The 24,757-nt window shown below is 37.9% G+C and overlaps 1 protein-coding gene across 12 annotated transcripts in view; it reads left to right on the top strand.

Annotated features, from left to right (window-relative positions):
* The window catches only part of KLF12 (KLF transcription factor 12), a 436,782-nt gene that overhangs the window by 170,886 nt on the left and 241,139 nt on the right, over positions 1 to 24,757 (top strand). For all 12 annotated transcript variants that reach the window (XM_053216467.1, XM_027064992.2, XM_053216430.1 and 9 more), the window contains one exon: positions 19,571 to 19,660. Coding sequence is in view for 11 of the 12 variants with exons in the window: in XM_027064992.2 (XP_026920793.1) it covers positions 19,571 to 19,660 (90 nt within the window). In the remaining variant the exon portion in view is untranslated. The remainder of the gene's footprint in view (positions 1 to 19,570; positions 19,661 to 24,757) is intronic.

The following is a 24,757-nucleotide window of genomic DNA, read 5'->3' as shown; positions in this document are numbered from 1 at the left end:
AAGTCTTTGGACTGGCAAGTCACAGTGGTGTCCTGAGATGGGTTACAAGTGTGCCTGAGGTGTCCCATCACTTGAGCCTTCGGGATTGTCTGCAAGGCCAGCCTTGTCTGATGACCCCACTGTGTAGTAGAGTCATTACCTGTTCTATAGATCCACAATGGAAAAACAGTTGGGAAACACTGCATATAGATCTGTTTTGGCCTTTGGCTTCCCTGAAATATTAAACTTCAGGTTCAGGTCAACGGTAATGTGTCTGAGCATCCTTTTACTCCACCTCATATAGATTACTCTGATACTATTTTGGAAGAATTGAGACATCTAAAAAGTTTGGGGTATCTAGTAGAACTAGGCCTACCTAAGGTTCTCATAGAGTGATTCTGAAATTCTAATACAGACTCCAGTGCTCTTTTTGCCCTTGAAAAGCACACCGAGGTAGGCTTGGTTTTGCACCTATGAACTGTACCATGAACAGAGATGCGCAGATAGCCGTCGGTAAGAGCCATTGAGGAGCTTACTGTTGCGTGGACCTGCTTATTAATATTTGCGCTTCCTTGTAGACTGTGTTGCTCTGCATCCTTGGCTGCAGTTCACGTAGGTGTGAAAAAGTACCGAATACCTAGGCTTCCTCTTTAAGTTACACCGTAGCACAGACCATTTTCTCATTGTCTCAGCTTTGGGTGGAGGATTCTGAATGATATAAAATTAGACCTCAGATATTTGTCCTGGTAGTTTAGGAGGTGCTATCAGCGCTTTCGAGTTAGTTTCTCTATTTGTTGGCTTCCCTGGTAATAAATCGTAAAAGCAGGCCCATGAGTCGAGCCTCAGGCGCTGTTAACTGCTTACGTTCCTCTTTGTAATTGCACAGTGCTGGGTTTTTCCTCCCATGCATCATGAAGTAGTGTGCTCCTTTTTGCCAACCCTCTTGGATCTTTGCACTTGTCAACCAGGGAACCAGATCTTAGCACTCAAGCTGTACATGGTTTCTTACTTAAAAACTAATAGCCCGAAGAAGTGTAAATGTAGAATGCTGTAGCAGGTGATTACATTTAGACAGCTGTATTAGCATTGTATATTGCTTCTCTGTAACGTTTTCTGTCGAAATGTTAAAGGTGGCCCTATCCAGTATTTTGCATGAAAAAATTGTCTATTGATGTTATTGCATCATATCAGGTACTAAATCATCAAAAGACTTTTCCATATAGAGAAATAGGATTATTTTGTTGAATACTTTTTAACTTAACGGAGGGCTGGTAGAAGGAAAGTTTCCAAAAACATTGTTGAATGACTTCTGCTATTTTTTGGAAGTAGGAAGACTCACTACCTAAAACTGGTTTTTTGGTGTTCACATAATACATTATAAAATTGGAAACAGATTGAAAAGTTAAGGTTAGTCAAGGCAGAGTGCTGTGACTCAAAACCTGCAATTGTTTTTCCCTTCAGACATTTTTCAGAGACATGCAAATCAAAGTCAGATATGTACTTATAACAGATACAACTTATATGTGAACATACACACACACACACACACACACACATATCCATATTCTTCTGATATCTTCTGGCATAAAAATAACTTTTATTGCCTTATTTAGTCGTATTTTAATCTTAAATATAACAAATACACTGGGTGACACTTTTCTTTATTGCCAGGAGAAAAATGATTAAATGCAGAATGATCTATTTGCCTGTATTTTAGATTATTAAACAATCCCTTCTACTGGTCTTGGCAAAATGTTCATAGTTAATGTTGGATAATAGAGTAACATTTGAGTCACTGTTTTAAGCATGTTTAAACAATATATATAGTGTGGGAGACTCGTCTGTTTCTTCAAAACTCTCGGGCTAGCATCTTACTACTTTGATGGTTTTATAGACTTGGCAATAATGGTTGTTTTCAGGAATCACCATTCTTGCATGTATCTAGATATTATTTCTGATGTCCTCTGAATAAAGTAAGCATGCATTCTTGAATTATCCATTTATTTTTTAACTGCTCTTTTGAGGCTACTCTAAAGAATATATTCTTGTTTTCAAATTTAAAACACGCAATTTGAGATTAAACTTAAACCAGAGCATTTTTTTAATTAGCTTTATTTTTAGAGCAGTTTCAGGCTTACAGCAAAACTGAGCAGAAAGTATGGAGAGTTCCTATGTACCCCCTGTCTCCTCCACCGATGCACAACCTCCCCTACTATTGACATCCTGCCCCACAGTGGGATATTTGTTAGGGTCAGTGAACCTATATTGATACATAAGTATCATTCAAAGTCCACAGTTTACAGTGCGGTTTACTTTTGGTGTTGTGTATTCTCTGGGTTTGGACAGATGTATAATGACATGTACCCACATTGTACTTTCATATAGAATAGTTCCACTGCCCTAGAATTCCTCTTTGCTCTTCAAGTTTATCCTGCAGTCTTCCTTCACCCCTAGAAACCATTCTTTTTTTTTTTTTCTTTTTTTTACTGTCTCCATAATTTTACCTTTTCTGGAATATTATGTAGTGGGGATCATGCCATATGTAGCCTTTTCAGATAGGCCTCTTCCACTGAGTGATATACGTTTATGTTGCATCCATGTCATTTCATGGCTTTATGGCTTATTTCTTTTTAGCGTTGATTAATATTCAATTATTGAGATGTACTACAATTTATTCATTCACCTACTGAGTGACATCTTGGTTGCTCTCACATTTTGGCAATTATGAATTAACACTATTATCAACATCCCTTTGTAGGTTTTTCAGTTCATCCCATTTTCAGTTCATTTGGATAAATTTCAAGGAGTGTGATTACTGGGTCCTATAAGTAGTAAGAGTATGTTTACTTCTGTAAGAAAGTAGCTATACCATTTTGCATTCTGACCAGTAATTATGAGAGTTCATGTCACTGTACATTGTTGTCAGTATCTGGTATTGTCAGTGTTTTAGATGTTGGCCATTTGAATAGATGTAGTGATCTTGTTCCAATTTGCAGTTCTTTAAAAAAAAATTTTTTTTTTAATGTTTACTTTTCAAGGAGAGAGAGACAGAGTGTGAGTGGTGGAGGGGCAGAGAGAGAGGGAGACACAGAATCTGAAGCAGGCTCCAGGCTCTGGGTTGTGAGCACAGAGCCCGATGCAGGGCTCGAACTCACAAACTGTGAGATCATGGCCTGAGCCGAAGTCGGATGCCCAACCGACTGAGCCACCTAGGCGCCCCAATTTGCAATTCTTTAATGACCATATGATACTGAACATCTTTTTATATGCTTTCTTGCCATCTGTTTATCTTCTTTGATGAAGTGTCTTTTAAGGTCTTTGGTCAATTTTTTAATCAGATTGCTTGTGTTCTTATTTTTGAATTTTAAAAGTTCTTTATATGTTTTGGTGCTTGATGCCCATACAAGTGGGGGTGGATCTTTTTTACTCTACTGATTCAAATGGAATCTCTTCTGGAAACACTCTCACAGATACATCTATGAATAATGTTTTACCTGCTATCTGGGCATGCTTTAGCTAAATCAAGATGATGTATAAAATTAGCCGCCATAAATATTCTTTGTCAAGTTGAGAAACTTCCTCTCTAATCCTAGTTTATAGATGTGAATTGTATCCAGTTGGTTGATGGTGCTGTTGAATTCAATTCTGTCCTTGCTGATTTTCTGTCCACTGGATCTGTCTACTTCTTTTATCTTTTTTCTTTCTTTCTTTCTTTCTTTCTTTCTTTCTTTCTTTCTTTCTTTCTTTCTTTCCTTCTTTCTTTCTTTCTTTTCTCTCTCTTTCTTCCTTTCTTCCTTTCTAAAGTTTATTTATTTATTTTGAGAGAGACTGAGTGTGAGTTGGGGGCAGACGGAGAGAGAGAGAATCCCAAGCAGGCTCCACCCTGCCAGCATAGAGCCTGACTTGGGCTTGAACTCATGAACTGAAAGATCATGACCCCAGCTGAAACCAAGAGTCGGATGCTCAACCCACTGCGCCACCCAGGTGCCCCTGTTCATTTCTGATAGAGGGGTGTTAAAGTCTACACCTGTAATAGTGGATTCACTGATTTCTCCTTGAAGTTTTACTTATGATTTTGCCTTATGTATTGTGATGTTCTGTTGGTAGACACATACAGATTAAGGATTGTTTTGTCTTGGGGAGTAGTGACTCCTTTATCATTATGTAATATCTCTTTTTATCCCTAGTAGCTCTCCTTGCTTTAAAGTCTGATCTATTTGAAATAATAGATACTGCTGCTTTCTTTTAATTAATGTATGATATATCTTTCTCCACCCCTTTACTTTTAACATATATGTGTCTTTATGTTTAAACTGGGTTTTCTGAAGGCAACATATAGCTTGGTCTTTTTTTTTTTTTTTTTGATCCACTCTGACAATTTCTGTCCTTTAGTTGGTATGTTTAGACCATTAATATGTAAAGTAATTATGTATGTAGTTGGATTAAATCCACCATGTTGGTTACTACTTTCTATTGCCATTGTCGTGTTCTTTGTTCCCATTTTTTTCTTCCACATTTTTTCTAGTTTTTGTGGTCTTAATTGAACATTATATATAATTCTATTTTCTCTTCTTTCTTAGCATATTAGATTTCTTTTTAAATTATTATAGTGGTTGCCCTAGAGTTTGCAACATACATTTACAACTAATCCAAGTCTACTTTTAAATAATATTATTCTGTTTCATGGGTAGCGTGAATGCCTTATAATATCAAAGGATGCCTAATTCCTACCTCCTGTTCCTTGTATTAGCCCATCCAAGGGATTGTTCATTTCTGTTACAGTGTTTTCTATGATCACTAGCATTTGTTTTTGAGTCTTTTTTTTTTTTAGAAGTTCCATTTCTCTGCTTATATTATCCATCCATTCTTCATGTTGTCTGCCTTTTTTATTAAAGCATATTAAACATAGTTTTGGGGCACCTGGGTGACTTAGTCAGTTAACTCTTCAACTCTTGCTTTCTGCTCAGGTCATGATCTCACAGTCAGTGAGATCAAACCCTGCATTGGGCTCTGCACTGAGTGTGAAGCCTGCTTGGGATTCTCTCTCTCTTCCCTTCCCCCACCCACCCCCCCTGCCTCCCACCATCCCTCTCTTGCTTATGCATGCACATGTTCTCTCTCCCTCAAAATAAATAAATAAACATTAAAAAAAAATAAATCATAGTTTAAAATTTTCTGGTCTCATTACTTCAGACTTCCTGCATATTTGACTCTGGTTCTGATGTCTGTTCACTCTCTTCAAATTGCCTTTTAGTATGCCTTGTAATTTGTTGTTGAAAGATAGACATGATATAAATGAACTGTAGTAAATAGGCTTTTAGTAATGGTGAGGTATAGGGAGAGAAGAAGTGTTCTGTAGTCCTATGGTTAGGTCTCAGTGTTTGGGTGAAACTGTGCCTCTTGACTATGAACTTCACCAGTGCTTCTCAGCTTCCACCCCCCACCCCTCTTCTATGAACAGAATGGTTGGAGGGGGCTGCAGTTGTGTATTTCCCTTCCTGCAGGTAGGTTAGGTGCTGATAAGACCCCAACAGGGGAGGCTCTGGTAAGGACTTATCCTAAGGGCAGGCCTTGTTAAGAAGAATTTGGTGCTCTGACATTTTTCAATTGAAATGAAGGGATAGTATGAAGGGACTTTTCTCACATTCACTGTAAGAACATGGTACAGCTCCTGGAGATAAAGCTCTCATAACTGCATTCCGTGGGAGTTTTTAACTGAGGCTGTCCACCCTGAGCCTCCAGTAACTCTTCTATTACAGTTCAGTTTTTCTTCCACATTCTTCCACTGTCCATCACTGGGTCCCGCAGGTTTTGTTCAAGGGTTTTTTGCACTGGTAAGGCGTGATTCTCTACATCCTTTTGTCTTTACAGTTTTTAGGGCAGCAGTTGGCCTTATGACCTCACTTCTCCGATGGATCTAACAAAGTTGTGATTTTTGTTTATTTGGCTTTTTACTTGTTACGACTGCTTGGTGACGTTAAACTGGTTATGTGGTGGCCTGGAAACTGAAAGTCCCTGAGGATACTTTTAGTTCTTCCAAAAATGCAACATTGAGAATCCAGTTCTTTTCCTCTTAACTCTCTAGGAATTTCCTCAAATAACAATTCCAGGATTGTTATGTAATCAGAGATCTGTACAACAAGCAGAGAGTGTAGTTGTTGGTGGTTATTATAAGATACTACACTTTGTTTCAAAATCTGATGAGTGGAAAGCTTTCTGTTCCTATACTTTTTCACACAAGAGCAGAAAAGATTGATATTTCAAAAGACTAAAATCTTTTAAAATTTACTCACTGCTGCTCTATGTAGTAAAAATAAACAAATAGAAGTATTTGGCCCATAACTGCTTTTTTCAGGATGCTAAATTCTTGGCACAAGATAATAGTATCATGTGTCCATTTTTCTATTGTGGAATTGCCTAGAACATAATTTGCAGACTGAATAGCAGTATAGCACAGATCTCTCTGCATAATGAAAATATTTGCAAACAATTGATAGCCCACGTGAAGCAATACAACAGGATTCAATGCCTCAATTACAAATATAACTTAGACACTAACTGACTTTCAATTTCACTTACAAGTTTTTAGATTTGCAGTAGTTAAATGTTAGCTGTAGCACGAATGTACACATGAGTGACTATGCATGTGTGTGTGTGCATGCGCTTTCCTGGCTAGAAAAATGATGTGACACTTATATACTTTATGAGAGAATCTGAATAAAAACATTGATTTCTCTCCTTTGGTTTCTCTCATCTGTTCTTCTTTTAATCTGTTTCTTTTTTATCTCAAAATTTGAACACTCACGTATTTCTTTTAATTATACAGAAACGTGAAATTCATAAAAAGTGAGAAAATTTGTCAAAGCAAAAATGAAAACTATCTCTCCATGCCCTTTCACCTGTAATTTTGAATGTGTATCCTTTTAGTTCTTTCTATCCGTCTCCCTCCTCTTTTCTTTATCTCTCTTGCACTCTCTCTCTTGGTATGAACTTTGGTTTTAAACGTGGCAACATAGTCTTCTGTCATCCCTTTTTTCACTTACGATCGTCCACCAACTTCAAGACAAAAACCTACATATCATAAATTTAATGCATAAATATTCTTCAGTGGTTTGTGTATCCCATCATCCATTCAACTAGTTTCCCATTGTTTGGCATTTAGATGGATTCTTTTTGCTTTTTTGTTTAAATACCATAAGCAGTTTGGTGTTATACACACTTACGTATGTGCTTGTTTGGTGATTTTCTTAAAGAATAGCATTTGCTTTCACTGTTTGTACAGAGATGCTCATAGGCCTTGATGTTTCTCATCTACTTGTGTGTTTTCAGCTTTTTACAGAGTTTAGTGAGCTTTTAGGTTAATGTTGAAATAGAAAATTGCTTTTTGTGGTATTTGAGGTTGTTGTTCCTATAATTTTATAACATTCAAAAGGTGGTGATAGTTTACAGTGATCTGATCGTTAGGAATAAACCATGTACTTGTAAGCACAATAAACTTTACCTTGCTTTGCCCTTTTAAATCTAGCAGCAATATCTTTAATTTTAAAGATAGCGTTTATCTGACATTATGTTGAAAAATAATGCTTCTAAAATAAATCTTTCTATTTAAGTAATCATACTTGTTAATTATATGTTTAAATATATTACATGATAAATATAGTACATAACCTCATACATATATATAACCACATATATGTAACTTATATATAGTACTTTACCTCTTTTATAAGTCACTTTTAATTCTTATGTACTAATAGCCTTATTTTATGACTTTTCCATTATTTAACTCTCTTTATGATGCAGTTGAATTTTCTAAGGGTTCCTTGTGGCCTTAGAATCCTGATATCTATGAAGAAAAGTAAAGTGTAAAACATGATCCAGTAAACCAGATATAGAGCTAAGAATTAAAGCTCTGTCTTCTAGATTCTTGTTGCAGGTTGCATTGCCATATTTGGGTAATTACAGTTTCTTTGGGGATTTTTGAGGCTACTTGGGTTGGTTCTTACCGGCCATGTCTAAGAATGGGTCAGGAGAGCTTCCTAGAATTGCTATATTAATACTGAAATTCTCCAGGTTTCCTTCAGGCCCTTGTAGCTTGAACTAAAGAGCAGATTCATAGCTCCTTCCTGGGATCCTTGCATTTGTTTAGTGGGAAAATTAGAAAGGGTTTTGGAAGGAATTTAAACAAAATAATAAAACCATCTTAGAAAACTAATTTCCCAGCAGGTGTGTTTTAAAGTAAACTATAGATATTCTTTATATCGGATATTACTTTCTTTTAATATTGCGGTAGTGTTTATATTATTGGGCAATAAAATTCAACATAAAATTAAGATTCTTTCCTAATGAGTTTATAATATCAGTAATTACAAAATAGTACTTCTTAAGTAGGGGCACCTTCCTCCTCTCGCCATCCCCCTCCCTTTGACATTTGGCAATTTCTGAGGACATTTTTGGTTGGTACAACCGTGGGGGTGAGAGAGTGCTACCAGGGTCCGGCGGTAGGAGGGAGGGAGGCTGCCGAACATTTTACAGTGCACAGGAGAGCCCCAACAACAAAGAAGTCTAAATGTCCATCTGGTCTAAATGTCCATCTCGCAGATGTTGAAAAGCCCTGGTCTAGAAGAATATTTGAGTGATGGCATTAGACTTCCTAAGCAGGGCATATTTATTCTCTTATATGCAACATTTATGTTAGCCATATTCAGTAGCAAGTAGCAGAAAAAGGTAATAGAAACTTCCTGGGTACAGTCAGTTATACAGGTTCAAAATTATACTGTTTCTATTTTTATGGGTCCAATTTATTAAGAGGCTGACAGGATGTTCAAGGGCTGAGTAAATGCCGTGCACTTCTGTAATTCCTTAATAAAAACGTGTACTTCAGATTTCTGTTGAATGTATTTTGTTTCTTTTTTGACTTTCATTGTGTTACATTTTAGAATTTGGAAAGTACCCATAAAAGGGGAAGAAAAATAGCCCTGGATTTAATTTATATACACATGCACACATACACATACCTTAGAGAATTTCTAAGATGGGATAAGGATGGTTGATAAAATGAGGAAGTACAGGGATGGGGGGGAGGACGTTGATGATGACGGCAGCATAGATAATGACATGAAGGTGTTAATATCACCGACTTCATACATTTTAAACTTTCAGCCATTTGCATTTATTGTATGTTCTCTGTGGTTCTTTTGTTTTCCCCCGTATAATTTTGAAAGTTTTACACATTTCAAATTACAGGCGCCTCTGTAGGTATCTTCTCTAGTAACATACATGTGAGATATGTTGTAGTAGTAAATATTTTTCTTTAAAACAGTGTACTTCTGGGCAATCATGTGAAGGGGAACCAGAAAAAAAGGTTACTGTAGCACTGCATCAAATAACATTTGGTTACTGGGAAGGGCTATATGACACTTTGTGGTTGTGTTTAGTAGTTAGAGATGTTAAATGCCCTCATTGGGGTGCCCAGGGAGAGGCAAGTTGTGACCTTATCTAATTGGTGCACATCGTCAGTTTTAAACAGACAAAATAGTTCATTCTTGTCATTCTTCTGAGCAAATATATTTTAATTGTGTAGCTCAGTTATCCTTCAGTTTCCATCATCAGTATTTTTAAATAAATTTACCATTTCCATTCTACTTTTATAATAACTATAGAGAATGTACACAGAAAACTGAATGGGTTCTGCAGAATCAAGCAAAAATCAGATTAGAACATCCATACTTAAAAGTAAGTTTGGAAAGAATGGGTAAGATAGTATTCCTATTACTACTACTAACTAAAATTAATTAATATAGCTATTACCATAAAAGACTTGTGCTGAAGCATTTTCTGTGATTATCTCAATGAATGAATCCTTAAAACAGTTCTGTGAAGCAGAAAGTTATCTGCATTTTACATATAAGAAAACTGAAACCATAAGAAGGTTAAACACCAAACAAGTGTTTTGAGTCTAACCCAGGAAGCGTATTCATTGAGCCCGTGTTCTAGGCAATATTCTGTTCTTATTCACACTTGTGTGCAATTATGAAAGCATCCAGAAAAAAAGCGTAGAAAGGAAGAGAGAGTGCTTTTAAAAGGTAAACGATCAGGTAGTGTGAATTCTTGGAGATGGTATTGGGATAAAATGAAAGTAGGTGTGTAATAGTATTGCCAATAACAATGTTGACTTAGGACAGGATTTGGATTATACATCAATTTTAATTATTACACCTGAAGACATCATTTGGGAAATGTGGAAGAATCACAGTTAGAGGTGAATATACTTGGAAACTGACAGATTACGTTTTGAGTTGAGCCTATGCATTTGGCAGTCAGCCAGTAATGTCTTCACTGCATTCCCAGGATCCAGAGTATTGGGGCGGGGGTGCGGAAAATGGAGGAAATGCATGGCCACTTTGTGATATATGTGACATGACTGGCCAGACAATGCAAACTATTGCAGCTTCATTGTTGATACAGTCTTTTAATAGCAATTACTTTTGCTGCATTTTTTGACAACATGGCTAACACTGCATAGTGCTTTTACATGCTTTGACAATCTTTCTTGGATGAAATAACCTGTAAAATTCATTGTTTGCTACCGTTACTTTTTTGAAATGTGTTAAGAACCAATATTGTGCCTAGAGTTTTCAAGTAATATTATATTTGGTACAAAATCTTAATAAATGTTTACAGTATAAAATAAAGGAGTGAATAGTAGATTCTTTGAGAAAAAGACAAAAGCTAGTTTACTTGTTTGCAGTTTACACATCTTTCTGGCCATGGAGGAGACTGCTAAGGTCAAGCTTTCTCTTTTTGTTTTCATTAGAATAGTCATAATAAAAAAAAAAAATTAACTTGGATTTTTAATTCTCCCCAAGATCCTTTTACTTATTCCTAACTTCAGTACTGTTTCTTCAGGCTGTGCTGGAGACAAACACTCAACAAGCCCATGTTTTAATAAGATAATCCATTTGAATTTGATAAGGAGCCTTTTGACATCATTGTAGACCAGGAAAGGTGGAAGTATAGGTCAATAGTCATTTCCCTTGTTTCCTGCAGAAAATAAATGACTCAATACTCGATAGTAATCTTACTTTTCTCTAGACACAGAAGACCAGTGTTGTTATTTCATTACATAATCCAGTCAGTGTTCTGGATGTGTTTTCATAATTATCCATGTGATTTTCATAAAGGGTAATGGCTGATGAATATATTAATGTACGGATGGTCCTTTTAAACTTTCTTTGGCAAATATCTGGTTTTGTTTTTTGTTTTTGTTTTTTTAAGTTTCAGTAATCACAGAAGTCTGGAAAACTTTACAAACCCTGGAGACAGTGTTAGTAAAAGCAGAGTTAGTTCTTGTCTTGAATATATAGCTAATAAAATGATATATGTTTGCTTTATTTCAACCAAACCTGTGTTTCTAAGTTTGGATAAATCTGACTTTCTGTATCTCTTACAAGATCTGAACATAATCTGTTTAAGAGAAATCTTCCTCTGTGTGTAACAGATCTTGAGTATGCAAAAATGTTGAAATTAAATGATATACCCAAATATTCGTGTTTCCCAGAGTACAGTAGGTCCTTTAAGGGATATTGGAGGAATATATGATGTGGTTGGCTTTTCCTATTGAATTTCCTGCCTTCACCTTCGTGAACAGTCTACAAAAATCAGCGCCATTCTTGACACTCCCTCTCGCTCTATTTTATCACCACACTCTCTCCTCCTCGTCAGTCATCAAAGGTGGTTCATTCTACCAATGAACTATTTCTCAAACATTTTTCCTCCTCTCTCTTCCCATTGCCATGGCCATCAGTCAAACCCTGACCACCTCTCCCCTGGGCTGCTGGGGCAGCCTGTGAACTGGCTCTTCTTTCTGCATCAAGTCCTATATGTTTAAAGGGCATCTTCCAAATGAATTCTAGTGCTGTCTTTCGAAACACAAAGCTTAAACATACCGTGTTTTGCGTAATAAGCCTTCACAACTCTCAGTCACATATTGCCCAAACACATTTCTTCGGGAGCTTTTCTGTCTTGTTCACTTAGGCCCCTAGTAGCTAGCATATGTGGCATTAACGAAACACGTTGTAACGAATAAATGAAGATGCCATAACGTGTAAGACCCCTTACCACTTGACCCAAAGTTACCTATCTGATCTTCTCTCGAGTTTCTCTTCCGATAAGCAGTATGTTCCAGCCACACCAAATGTTTTACCATTCTTCCTACATGTGGGCATTTTATAGCCCTAACATTGTGCTTATCCTTTTCTTCTCATCTGTCAGGAATCAATGATCACCCAGGCAGTTAGACCCAGGGGAATGAATTGACCTTATGTCTGCCTATAGTTATTGTTTTCATTAGCCCAACAAATATTTACTGAGCACATACTATCTCTTAGACACAGTTATAAGTCTGGGGGTAGGGATACTGTTAGTGAACAAAAAGATAAAGTCATGCCCTTTCTGGAACTTACATTCTAGTGTAATAGCAAATCAAGAATTTGTCAGGTGATGATGGATATAAAGATGGAATAGAAGACACAGGCCCAGACGAGAGAGCATTTTTTTTTAATGATTATTTTTGAGAGAGAGTGTGCTTGTGCATGTGAGTGGGGGGAGGGGCAGAGAGAGTGTGGGATAGAAGGCCCAAAGTGGGCTACATGCTGACAATAGAGAACCCAACATTTGACATGGTTAAAATGTAGTTGAGGGGAATAGTACCAAATGGGATTGGGTAGTGGGTTTGAAGTACATTGGACAAATAATCAGAGGGACCTCCTGTAGGACAGGGTAAGGGCTTTGGACTGGTCTCAATACTCTGCCTTCAGTGTACCCCTAATCAGCATGACTCTGCCTTGATGCTCCAGCCCTGATTCCAGCCTTTTGTTAGATCAGGAGCCTGAAGCGCACTAGCCAGAGTGGCTTTGGTGGCTCTGGGCTCTTGCAGCTTTGCAGCCAATGTCTGACTACTCAGCAGTTGATGCTCTCTATCCCTGGTAGCAGTGGGAGGTAGACTTAGCCCCAGCGTTAGACCACCTACCATCTCGGGCAGATTCCCTCATCTCTCTGAACCTGTATTTTCTTGTCTAAAATGGACATAGTTTAAAAAAAAAAAAAAAAAGGCTGTTAGAGGGATAAATGACTAGAATGTAACCCTGTAAAACTTTCTCTCTTGTGTTCACTGATAGACCCTAAATGCCTAAATCATGCCTTGTACTCAGTAAGTGTTTTTTGAGTGAATCCAGAAATGTATGGTTGAACCGTGTATAAAGCACATGAAACAGCACCCAGTACATAAATGCTCAGTGCACGGCAGCTGTTGTTATTATAGTTGTTTGTGTTTTTATTTTTAAAATTATGTTCCCTGTGATCATACTGTAGTTGTGTTGCAACTGTTTTTCCCATGTGTGGGGCTTGTCTACTGCAATGGCCATTCTGCCTGGGCTCATGGTACCTGCTTTCTGTGTTTATACATACGCCTAGGAAAGCGGGCTTGGGCTGGGCACATGCTTTCTGATTCCTGTTCGCTCTGTTCCCTAGCTCTGACCTCAGAATTAGTTTCTGCTAGCCCTGGAGAGACTCTTGTTTCTGGCTTCCTTTTCCAGAACTGAACTCACTTCTCCCTCAGGTTTGTTTGTTTGTTTGTTTATTTATTTATTTATTTATATTTAGATATCATTGACAAACAGCATTCTATTAGTTCCAATTCTATTAGTTCTATTAGTTCCGTTAAGTGATTTGATGTTTGTATATATTGTGAAAAGATCACACAGTAGGTCTAGTTAGCATCGGTCATCTTACATAGCAAAAATTTTTTTTTCTTGTGATGAGAACTTTTAGCATCCCTTCTCATAGCAGTCTTCAAATATGCAATGTTTATTAAATATAGTCACTCTGCTGTGTATTACATCCCTATGACTTACTTGTTTTATAACTGGAAGTTTGCACCTTTCGACCACCTTCCCCCACTACACACACATACATACTCTGCCTCTGGCAGCCACCAGTCTGTTCTTTGTATCTATGGGCTCATTTTTTTTTTTTTTAAGATTCTATGCATAAGCAAGATCGTTTGATATTTGCCTTTCTCTGACTTACTTCATTTGGCATAACATCCTCAAGGTTTATCTGTGTTGTTGCAAGTGGCAAGATTTCCTTCCTTTTTATAGCTGAGTAATTCTTTTATCTTTACATGACATCAAGACTACTTGTGCGCTCATGCTGATAGCCAAATACCTGCTCCTGCGCTTTAGATCTCTCCCTGCAATGTTAACACCTGTGTGGCTACACTGAAGTTTTGTCGTTCCCCCCCCCCCCCCCCCCCCCGGCTCCTGGGGAGTTGCTGGTGGGTTGGCACTTCTCTTGCCATGATATTGTCCTGGATTTTTACCTGGTTTCTGTGCTTCCGTCTTTGGCCTGCCCCTGTTATTTGCCCCAGTGCCTCATGATTCACAGATGTGGCGTGGATGGAATGAAGTGACTTTGGCATAGCAGAGACCCTCACTGCATGTTTATGGAGAGATTTGGCTAACTCACAACCCCCAAGTGTGTGCAGTTCTTCAGAATACGAATGACAAAAATAACATTCTACTACACTTTGTATTAATGCTGGGGTGGGGTGTTGTTTGGAATCTCAGTTGACATTTTTAAAATATCAGTGTGAACTGCATCGTCGTGGTAATTTAACACTTTGCCAACAAAGGAAACAGTGTGATCCTTACTATCAGGAAAATATAAGTTGCTGCATGGCAAATACTGTTTTACCAGTCCTTATGAGAGACATAATGTGAGGTATTTATGGAAGGGTTTTGTTTATAAGAGTAAAGACAGATATTTTGGAGTAATGTGTGTATGGATCATTGAAATCACTGAAGGGGATTTCAGCTGAGATTCCACTGGGTCTCTAGTTTAGCTCTTAGTTCTGCCAGTATGGTCATCAATGTGATGTCCTCTGTCCCATGCTACAAAGGAGTGGAAGAGGAAAGGCTGGGACAGAATGGCAAAGTAGGTTTGAACTGATGTTTATTTTGTACCATTTGAGGTACTTTGATTATGCATATGCCTGTACCAAATTGATTAGTCATTGTGAGGATATGTGAGCTTAGAAAAATATACTTTTACACTTAACCTAAGTGATTATAAATTAAATGCCCAGCTATCTCTCTCTTGAGTATCTGTCCAGTGTAGGAGATGAAGTTCCTGTATCATGCAAGTACATGAAGCTCTTGCGAAAATATTGAATGAGCCACCAAGGGTATATGAATATTTTCAAAACACTGGGTAGCAGATGAGATTACCATAGATTTTTCTGGATGTTGAAATCAGGATGGGATTGACTTGCTAAATTAATTATGAGATATTTCTAGGATAGGATGTATAATCTCATAAAGCCAAGAAAATATGTTGAAAGTTTAAAGAAAGAAGAAAAAGGAGATAGCTTTGAAACCATGGTTTTATTTAACCTGTTACTGGTATTTCCCCAAATGTTGATTCTCATCAGTGACCAGAAGGTATACATTCAGTTCACCTACTAAATCAGCTCAATTCTGAGAGGAGCTGTGCACTGAGGTCCCAGAGCTCCTGAGGGAGAGATGGCGGGGGAGGGGGAGGAGGGGGCAAGGAGTAAGTATGGGGGAGGGCGGAAGAATTGGTTTGGAACAGAGGGATAATGCTTAATAATCTTGAGACCTTGGACAGTTTAACCTCCTTGTGTCTCAGATGCCTCATCTTCAGATAATACAGCCTTGACCTCTGGGGTTGCTGTAAGGACTAAATGAGTATCTCTTGGTACAAGGCCTCATCCTTAATAAATATGCAAATATTACGTTTTATTGTTATGTTTGGTACCAAGATAATAAGAAAATGACTGTTTTTGTATGCTATGATGTGTTTTGTTGCATAGCGTTAGATATCTGAAACTGTTGGCTGAGTGTAATTCTAATTTCTTAGGTTTGTTGATCCTCACCTATAAAAAGCAAGAGGAATTCACTGATTCTCTAGTGTTTCAGCACAAGTTTGGGGTTGTGATAAAATAGTTGCGTTTTCTCCAAAGAACCAGATGGCCCACAGTCAAGAGGAGGGAGAAGAAAAGACTTGCATTTTGGGAGGACGAGGGCAGATAGATTGTAGTAGTTGCCCTGGGAACGTTACTTCCCCATTCTGTGTTTTTATTTATGTATTTATTTATGTATTTATGTATTTATTTATTTATTTAAAAAAAATTTTTGTTAACGTTTATTTATTTTTGAGACAGAGAGAGGCAGAGCATGAACAGGGCAGGGGTAGAGAGAGAGGGAGACACAGAATCTGAAACAGGCTCCAGGCTCTGAGCCGTCAGCCCAGAGCCTGACGCGGGGCTCGAACTCACGGGCCGTGAGATCATGACCTGAGCCAAAGTCGGATGCTTAACCGACCAAACCACCCAGGCGCCCCCCCCATTCTGTGTTTTTATGAGATGATCATTGAGTATCGGTCCCAATTCCTGCACATTCCATTCAAAATATTTTGTGATGTTAGGATCACTGAAGTTTGTGCGTGTACTGGTTGAATTAGGAGAGCTGCCGTCAGCTGGACTTCTGTGTTGCAGATCTTACCTGGCAAACAGGAAGGTCCAGACACAGTTCTCATTCAGTGCACATGTAATTGGTCAACAGCGAGCTAATAAATCTGATGGTAACTTTTGCTTTAATTAATAAAATGTACTCATGCAAAACAAGTAATTTAAGTGTATACGCATACGTGTGTAACTGATAATATGCATATATACACACGTATATAAATTATATAGGGTTTTATAATATTAAAATGCTTATTACAACATAAATATAGGAAGAGTACCATGTTACTAAAATTGATGACTGTGTAATTTTATTTACCTCTTGGGAATCAGTTGAGCTATTGATTCCACAGCAAATGTGTTTTGATTAAGATCATGGCGAGATATGTTTGACAGCAATTTCAAATTATTAGAGTTTATTACATATTCAAAGTCTACAGTCAACTGAGATGGTATGTATCTGATTTTAGCTTAGAGAGATAAATCTATTATTTTGTTTCAGGTACTATATCCTCTATACAATTACCATGTGCCTTATAAAAACCCTACCCTTTCTGGGCTGGTCTGGAATATGGTATGATGCTCAGTGTCTATGTTTATATTAAATAGGGTTAGAATCATGAATGTAGAGATTAATGTGCTTTATAAATATTTACAGTATTGCTTTCAGGCATATATACAGACTGAATCTGCACTAGTTGAGTTTAGTAGTTAATGATTGGTTTTTTAGTTGTGAACATGGTTATTTATGGTGTTTATTATGACTGTGGCAGTGGATGATCCTGGAAAATCACGGAAAGGGAATTATTTCCAGAGAAAGCTTAATTCCTTGAAAAACTTTCAGTAGGTTTTATTTTTCCACTTTTGTATGAAACTCAAATGTACATCCTGTCTTTAACACATGTAGAATTATTCAAGAATAACAATTAAAAAATCATGAAAATACAGTGATATTTAAATGTGCTAAATGGAACATGGGCCCAATCAGGTTTTCATGATTTATCAGTTTTTAACTTCAAAGACTCTGGTTAGCTTGCATTTTTTAAACTAATGAGTTTATCACAGCCCGTGAGGAGCGTGGTGAAAGTATATCAGCTGTAAATTGGTACAAAGCACTAAAAGGGACATTAGCCTCTAATCAGATTCCAACAGTTCATTAAACCTGTCTTTCCAGAATCGCTCTTTGTCTTTTCCCTGCCTTTGCAAGGCATCTTCTTCCCTTTTCGTCTGGGCAAGACCTCCTCTGGGGTAGGAAGCAATATCAACTCATTCTTCATTGTCTACCAAGCAAACAGCCTAGGGGATGCTTTGTTAGGGTAGGTGTCTGGCCGCTGTGAAGGGCAGGGGTGTTGAGGGCTGGCCGGCTGCGGGAAGGCTTTCTTGAAACTGGGTGGTTGCAAGCCAAGCTGGCTGCTTCCAATCACCGAAGCAAGTGGCACATTAGGATTTGAGATCCATGCCTGATGTGTAAACAACTCACCAGCCTCCATGAAAGGATTTCAAGCTTGGAACAAATTAACTGAGCTTGCCAGGGATACCACAGTTCTTTCTGCTCTGAGCTATTAGGATGCAAAATGCCTACAAAATATGGACGAGTCAAAAGCACAAATTTAAAAAAATGTATCCTGCCAGTTTTAATAATACTGCACATTTCTAAGAAAAGAACCGGACAGTAATTTTTCTTCTTTTTATTACCTGATAGGCTAGGTAGCATGGAATTTTTAAATGCTCATTAGTTAGCTCAAGAGTAAATTTGCTTTTTCTTCCTGTTGATGTCTCAGAGCAAATATTTGTGATAAGAGGCCCTATAAATTTTATTTCTTCTTTTTCTTAAACAAAAAGGAGTGGCAAGAAATAGAGATAATTAGAGCTTTACTATACTGCACTCTGTCGGTATTATTTGGTAATAAAAACATTTATGATTTGTCGAAGTGGGAGTTGTTTTTATTTAACTGTCTATTTGATAGAAAAGCAGCTATGTGAAGGGCAAAAACCTGCAGGTTTAGAAATGCTATTAACCTTTGTCATCATGTAGGCAAAATATTTGGAAACAGATCTCTTTTTCTTTTCATGAGACCACGTTAGTATCATATGCTTATGTTCTGTGACTGAGTAAAGAAACCATTCTAAAAACTCAAGTCTAGTCATTTTTGTTTCTTAGTTTGGACAGGATATGAAGGTAAAATAGCCATTCTAAACATGTTTTAAAACATGATTTTGGCCTGAAGCAAGCACTGGTAAGTGTCTTTCTGACTCCCTTCATAGATTATTGACTTTAGAAAATCCCCAAAGCAGTGAAAATTAGTAGAAAATAACCTTGATTTAATCTGTTTGTAAATATTGTGTGAAATTCTATTGAGTCACAATAGAAATATGTTCTCCTTTAAAGAAGTGGCAAATTCAGCCAAACATACACCAAAACAGAAAACAAATTTATTTTTTGGTCACGACTTCAGCTTAAAAATTCATTCTGAATCCAAAATTTATATTAGTTGTTCTTGAAATAGATGTTTGGGGTGGATATATAGAAATTTTCATTTGATCTGAATTGTCATATCACAATTTAGTGTCCAGAATTATATTATCTTGGTTTTTAAATTATGTAGACTTTGATAATAATATGAGAGCATCGTCATTATTTTTATTTTCCCTTTTGTGGATTTCTGCACAATATAACCTCCAGAACTCAGGAAGAAGGAAACTTGTCTTCTGTGTCCCTCCACTACTGCGAAAGTGTGATGAATTGTTCCAGCCCTATATATATTAATGTTAAGGTTTCTTTACTCCAGTTTATTATAGTCTGACCTCCAACCCAGAGGTCAGCGAATCAGACTGATTAATTCAACTTCTTGGTCATTATTTCAAATGATAGTTCAGAAAGGGGGCATAATTGGTTATACTGCTATTCTCATTTAATTATACTTCATTGTTAAAAAATTAGGTTAGCAGTACTAAACGTACTACAGTGAAGGAAGACTCTACCAGATGTCCTGTTTTGAATGCTGTATAACGGACTTTCCCTCTCTCTCTCTTTTTTATTCTCAGAATATCAACACCTTTGAGAACAGAATGTTAATGCTTGATGGGATGCCGTCAGTCAGAGTCAAAACAGAGCTTTTGGAATCTGAACAAGGGGTAAGTTTCAATGATGCCCCACCCTCTTCTCTTTATGATAGTCGCAGTCATTTACAGAGCATATCGAAGTTTGCAGAACGGTTCTGATTTGCACTTGCCTGGCTTTTCTCTCTTGAGTAAAAATCACCAGAGACTGATTCTCATCCATTTGCGACTCAAATATTCCTAACCTGGAGAAGATAACTTCCTAAAATCAGGAAAGCACAGTGACCTTGTAACAACCATATGGTTTTATTTAAATTAGTGAATGTTTTGAAAAGCTATTAAAAAATTCAGAGCAAAGAGGGAAGTATTAAAAAATAAGATGGGACTATAAACTCCATGTCAAAATGGCTTCTTTCTTTCTTGGGAAATTACAGAGTACAGGTATGAGAATGTTACTGTTTGTTGGATTGATTTCCCTTTTGACATTTGTATTTACCCTTTTAAACTTTATGAGGGCTAGAGGATAGTTGAGGAAATACAGGTCAGTGAGTTTGAAATGCGCATAAAAGCAAAAAAAAGGCTTACTTAAGGATACATAGCGAAACTGACAAATTAACTCATGGCTACTGAAAATATGAAGACTTAAGAACACATCTTTAAAAGGATGTGGGTGATTTTATCATTAACATTTGTAGCTTCGCAAGTTAAAATTATAAGGGCAGTATGACTGCAGCATTGGCTGACCATGTTTTGTATTGAAGTGAGAAAGCATTGTTCCTGTGCCTGGGTACACTGCCTACCTGTGCTGCTAACCTACCACCACTGAGACGGTACAGATGACCACAAAAAGTACATAAATTAGATACTTGATCTTGTTCGTATAGCTCTTATTCAAAAAAAGCAGAACATTGGCAATATTTTGTAAGTGAGCCATCAGAAGAAATTTCAGATATGAATAAAATTTCACTTATAAGAATCTGTGTGCATGTGGGACCCCATTCAAGGGGTTAGGATACTATTAAATGTTAAAAGGACTTGGTAATGAGGAACTGAGGTAATGGATCCAGCTGGTAGCATGTAGAGGGTTTCTCCAATAACTTCCACATTCCTGAGCAATATAAGGCAGGGTGTATGGCATCCCAATGTATATTTCTCTTCCTCGCTCTAAGCCTGTGTCTGAAACAGACCCCTATCATGGGAGGGGATATCATTTCACCTTTATGTTCTGTGTTCGTTGTAGTAGCTCCGCAATGAACTTGGTGGGGTATGTCAACCAATAACGCACCTTCCCAGTTCTGTGTATGACATGATGACTCACCTGGGCTCATCCTAAAACTTAGGCAGTGGAGCATTGTGAAAGAAAGACTGTGTGGCAGCTGTTAACATCCTTTGTTCATTGTAGACAAAGCTTCAGAAGAAGTCTTGTGTTCATCTGGATTTTCTAGCCTGATTCATCAAGTTAAACTCTCTGTCCTCCCAGCCAAGTAGTTTTTACCTTTGCTGTTTACCCTACCACAGGAAGGATTTGTTTTATTTCTTTGGAATTTCTGTTTTCTTAATCTAGGTGCATGAGCCAGTTTCATAAAATTTCCAAAACCCCCTCATTTAACACATTGCATAGACCGTAGCATCTCATTCACAGAGGATAACTTTTTTCATTGTCGATGACAAAATGAAAAAGTGGCATATTGCACATTGTTGCTTTTTATTCCACAATATATTCTTCAACTTGAATAGCAGTAAAGGTACTCAAGTCATGTGTGTTGGAGGAGGGCAGAAAAGTACAGAAGGCAGTCAGAGACCGCTAGTCAGAGCCACGATGGTGCATTGTGGTCACTGGTTCTGGGAATGTTTGGTGCTATCAGGATGTTTCTCTCTCCTTTATTATCAATTTATAGTTTTATGGTAAGTTTGAAAGATTGAGATGCACAAAAAACAAAAGCCAATAGTTCCAGAAGTTTTACAGTGTGAATAAGAACCTCAGGCCACATCATTTATGGAAAGTATTTCCTGCCCTTAAATAGAGACAGGAAAAATGGTAGGTTCATAGGTTTTACTTAATGCCTACTCATTAAAATCAATTTTTCCTTCTTGTGAATGGAGCTGATGTTAGTATTTTAACCCTAATTTAGATTATGTACCTGGAAAGAAGGGAGAGAAAACCCTGATTTTAGTCTGTTCTTTAGTTTTGTATTTCTTAAATACGTGGCAGATATAATTTCATTCTCTTTCACAGTAAAGCCTCAAGAGAAGCAGCCCACAGTGTTTAAGGGGATGTCTTATGACCTAATTATTTATGGAAAGCAATAATTTGTATTTAGTCACTTGCAATACTGTACATCAGTTCTTCTTTAAAGTTAGAATTAAATCTAGATTTTAGTGAACTTCACTCTTGGTCATTTTACTGGAGTTTTTAATTGGGGATAATGGAATGAGTAATATGCTGTATAATTTCAGAATCAGAACTCTCTTTAGATAAGGAATGTTAGTAGTCTAAAGATTTCTTTATTTCAATCTTACAGGATTCTTTATTTTTTTAACTTTTAAAAATGTTTCATTTATTTTTGAGACAGAGAGAGACAGAGCATGAGCGGGGGAGGGGCAGAGAGAGAAAGAGGGAGACACAGAGTCAGAAGCAGGCTCCAGGCTCTGAGCTGTCAGCACAGAGCCAGACGCGGGGCTCGAACCTGCAAACTGTGAGATCATAACCTGAGCCAAAGTTGGACGCTTAACTGACTGAGCCACCCAGGCGCCCCTCAGTCTTACAGGATTCTTTTCTCATTTACTGATAAAAGCTGGTTGAAGTTTGATTCTTTGTAAGAAAATGTAAAACTTGGTGAAATTAAAATAATCACACGTGGGATTATCGGCTTCTGAAAAAAGATGAGCTGTTAGTTACAATGGACACAAAGTTAGAGGAAACAATCCCCGAATCACAACGATGAATGAGAAAGCATGAGCTGGATGCCAAGGATCGGATCCCATAATCACTCTGGAAAACCTACTTTTGAGGCTGTTTTTTAAGACGTGACATTTAACGTCTATCTCTTGGGGAAGAAAAGTTGAGTCTGCCATTCAGGCTCTGGGAGGCATCGCAAAGATACGCTACTTCACACGACATCCTGTTTCACCGATTCACCACGAAGGCACGTATGCCCTTCTCCCCTTCTGGCTAAAAATAGTTCCTTAGGTCTTCCACTGTCAGCTGCTCTATACATCTCCCCCCCACCCCTCCAAGGAATTCAGGACCCAATGACCACATTTCAGAGTGGGAAGACAGACTATGGACTGGGCCTAGGTCAGCCACTCTGCTTTCTCTCTTCTCTGAAAAGTTCTGGCTGCCTTGCCTCATTCTCTTTAAGTGTGTGTGTTTTATAGTGTGCGGATGTGGTCAGATCTCTTCAGTCAGATTGCGAGCTCTTAGAGGACAAGAACTATTTCGCGTATTTTTCTTGTAGGCCCTGGCACATGGTAAGTGCCCAGGAAATCCATGCTTTACATATCTCGGCATTATAACTGGCATGGTGAAGAACTACGAGACCAGTCAAGAGCTTGTTATAAACCTGCTCTGCCTACTTCATCCAGTTGTTGTGAACAACAACAACAACAACAAAATTGGAAATACTGGCAACATACATGCTCACTGGTGACATAGTCTTCACCTTGCAGCCATGTGCACTTGGATAGATAGAGGAGCATATTGACACCGACTGTCTGTGCCTTCCTTCTGTTTGGGATTCTAGGACTCCTGCATCCTCAGTTTTGTGACATCTGAGTAGATTATTATTGCAGGCTCTTGAAATGTGACTTCCGTGTTCTCCAGGCTTGTCGGTAATACAGCACACGCTGCTAAGCAGTCCATGGGAAGGGCATGTGCTCTTGTGATACACTTCAGGGGCACAGCAAGGAGTGTTGGAATGACTTTGACTGTGACCTTTGGTGCTTGTGTCCTGCTGTTACAAGAGCTTCCCGAATGCTGTCAGCCTTTGGATGTTCTAACATGTTACTAAGCAAAGGACTAAAGCAGGAAGAGGAGGACTGGAACGATTCCACCCAGAGATAAGGCAGTGGCAGAGAAAGGGTACTGCCTCAAAGACATAAAATGTGGTTTTGTTCCTGGCCTTGCAGCTTACCGGCTCGAATGGCATTCGGAAGTTACTTCTGATCTCCAGGCCTCTATGTCCTCATCTGTACAGTGGGGGTATTAGAAGCCTGCCCAGGATCCATCTGACATTGTCTGAGTCTGGTAACGGGCCAGGAGGGAGAGAAAGCATTTCCCATTATGAGTTGAACAATCCTACTACAGTATACTGCCATTATAGGAAGCTACCCGTTTGTGGAAGTAGAAATGCATAGAGTTTAAAGACGGACAGACTGGAGTTCAGACGCTCAGTCAGCCAGGGGCCGGTGGTGTGGGTCCCGTTTGGTCTCCATCCACCTGTTTCTCCTCTTCTGGGAAGTGAAGTGAATCACCCAGCCTCACGAGAGCCTGCCTGCATGTAGTGGGTGTTGAATAAATGTTCTCCCTTTGAAGAAAAGCAGGAATAAAAAGGACACCATTTCCTTGAATTTCAATAGTTGCCAATTTTCCTATCGTATTTAGTAGGGACTAAACATCTGAGTTAATTTATAATTTTAAAAGAACATTTAAGGGAAATCTCAAACTGGAACCCTTATTTTTTTATTTGAATTTCTATTTAAGCATATCTGGAGAAAAATTTCAAGATCTGATTAGATTTTATCATGTAAAAAAAAAAAAAAATGGAATAATGACGCCAGAAATCCATTAGTTTGTTAAGACAAAAAGACACCAAATTTTGGTGTGGCAGTGGTATTTGGCCACATTTTTTTAAAAAAGGAATTCTGAGTTTGTATACTTCAGAGATAACTTATTGATATATTTACAGGTGAGATGATTAGTTGTCTGGGATTTGCTGCAAATGAAATGGGAGAGCAGAATGGATGGGGAGAAAGATAAGACTGGCCAGGATTCAGTCATTATTGAAGCCGCACAACAGGGGGCTCGTGTAACCATTCTGCCTGATTTTGTGTATGTTTGAAATTCTTGAAAGTAAATGTTTAAAAAGGAAAAGAAGCTCTCTAAATACAAATATAAATATAAAAATACATGGGTGCACAGGTGTCAGAGGGAGACATGAGGGAAACATGCCT

This window comes from Acinonyx jubatus, chromosome A1 (assembly GCF_027475565.1).
Source record: "Acinonyx jubatus isolate Ajub_Pintada_27869175 chromosome A1, VMU_Ajub_asm_v1.0, whole genome shotgun sequence".
NCBI lineage: Eukaryota > Metazoa > Chordata > Mammalia > Carnivora > Felidae > Acinonyx > Acinonyx jubatus.
The sequence above is the reverse complement of the archived record's forward strand: the minus strand, read 5'-3'. Positions and strand labels throughout refer to the sequence as shown.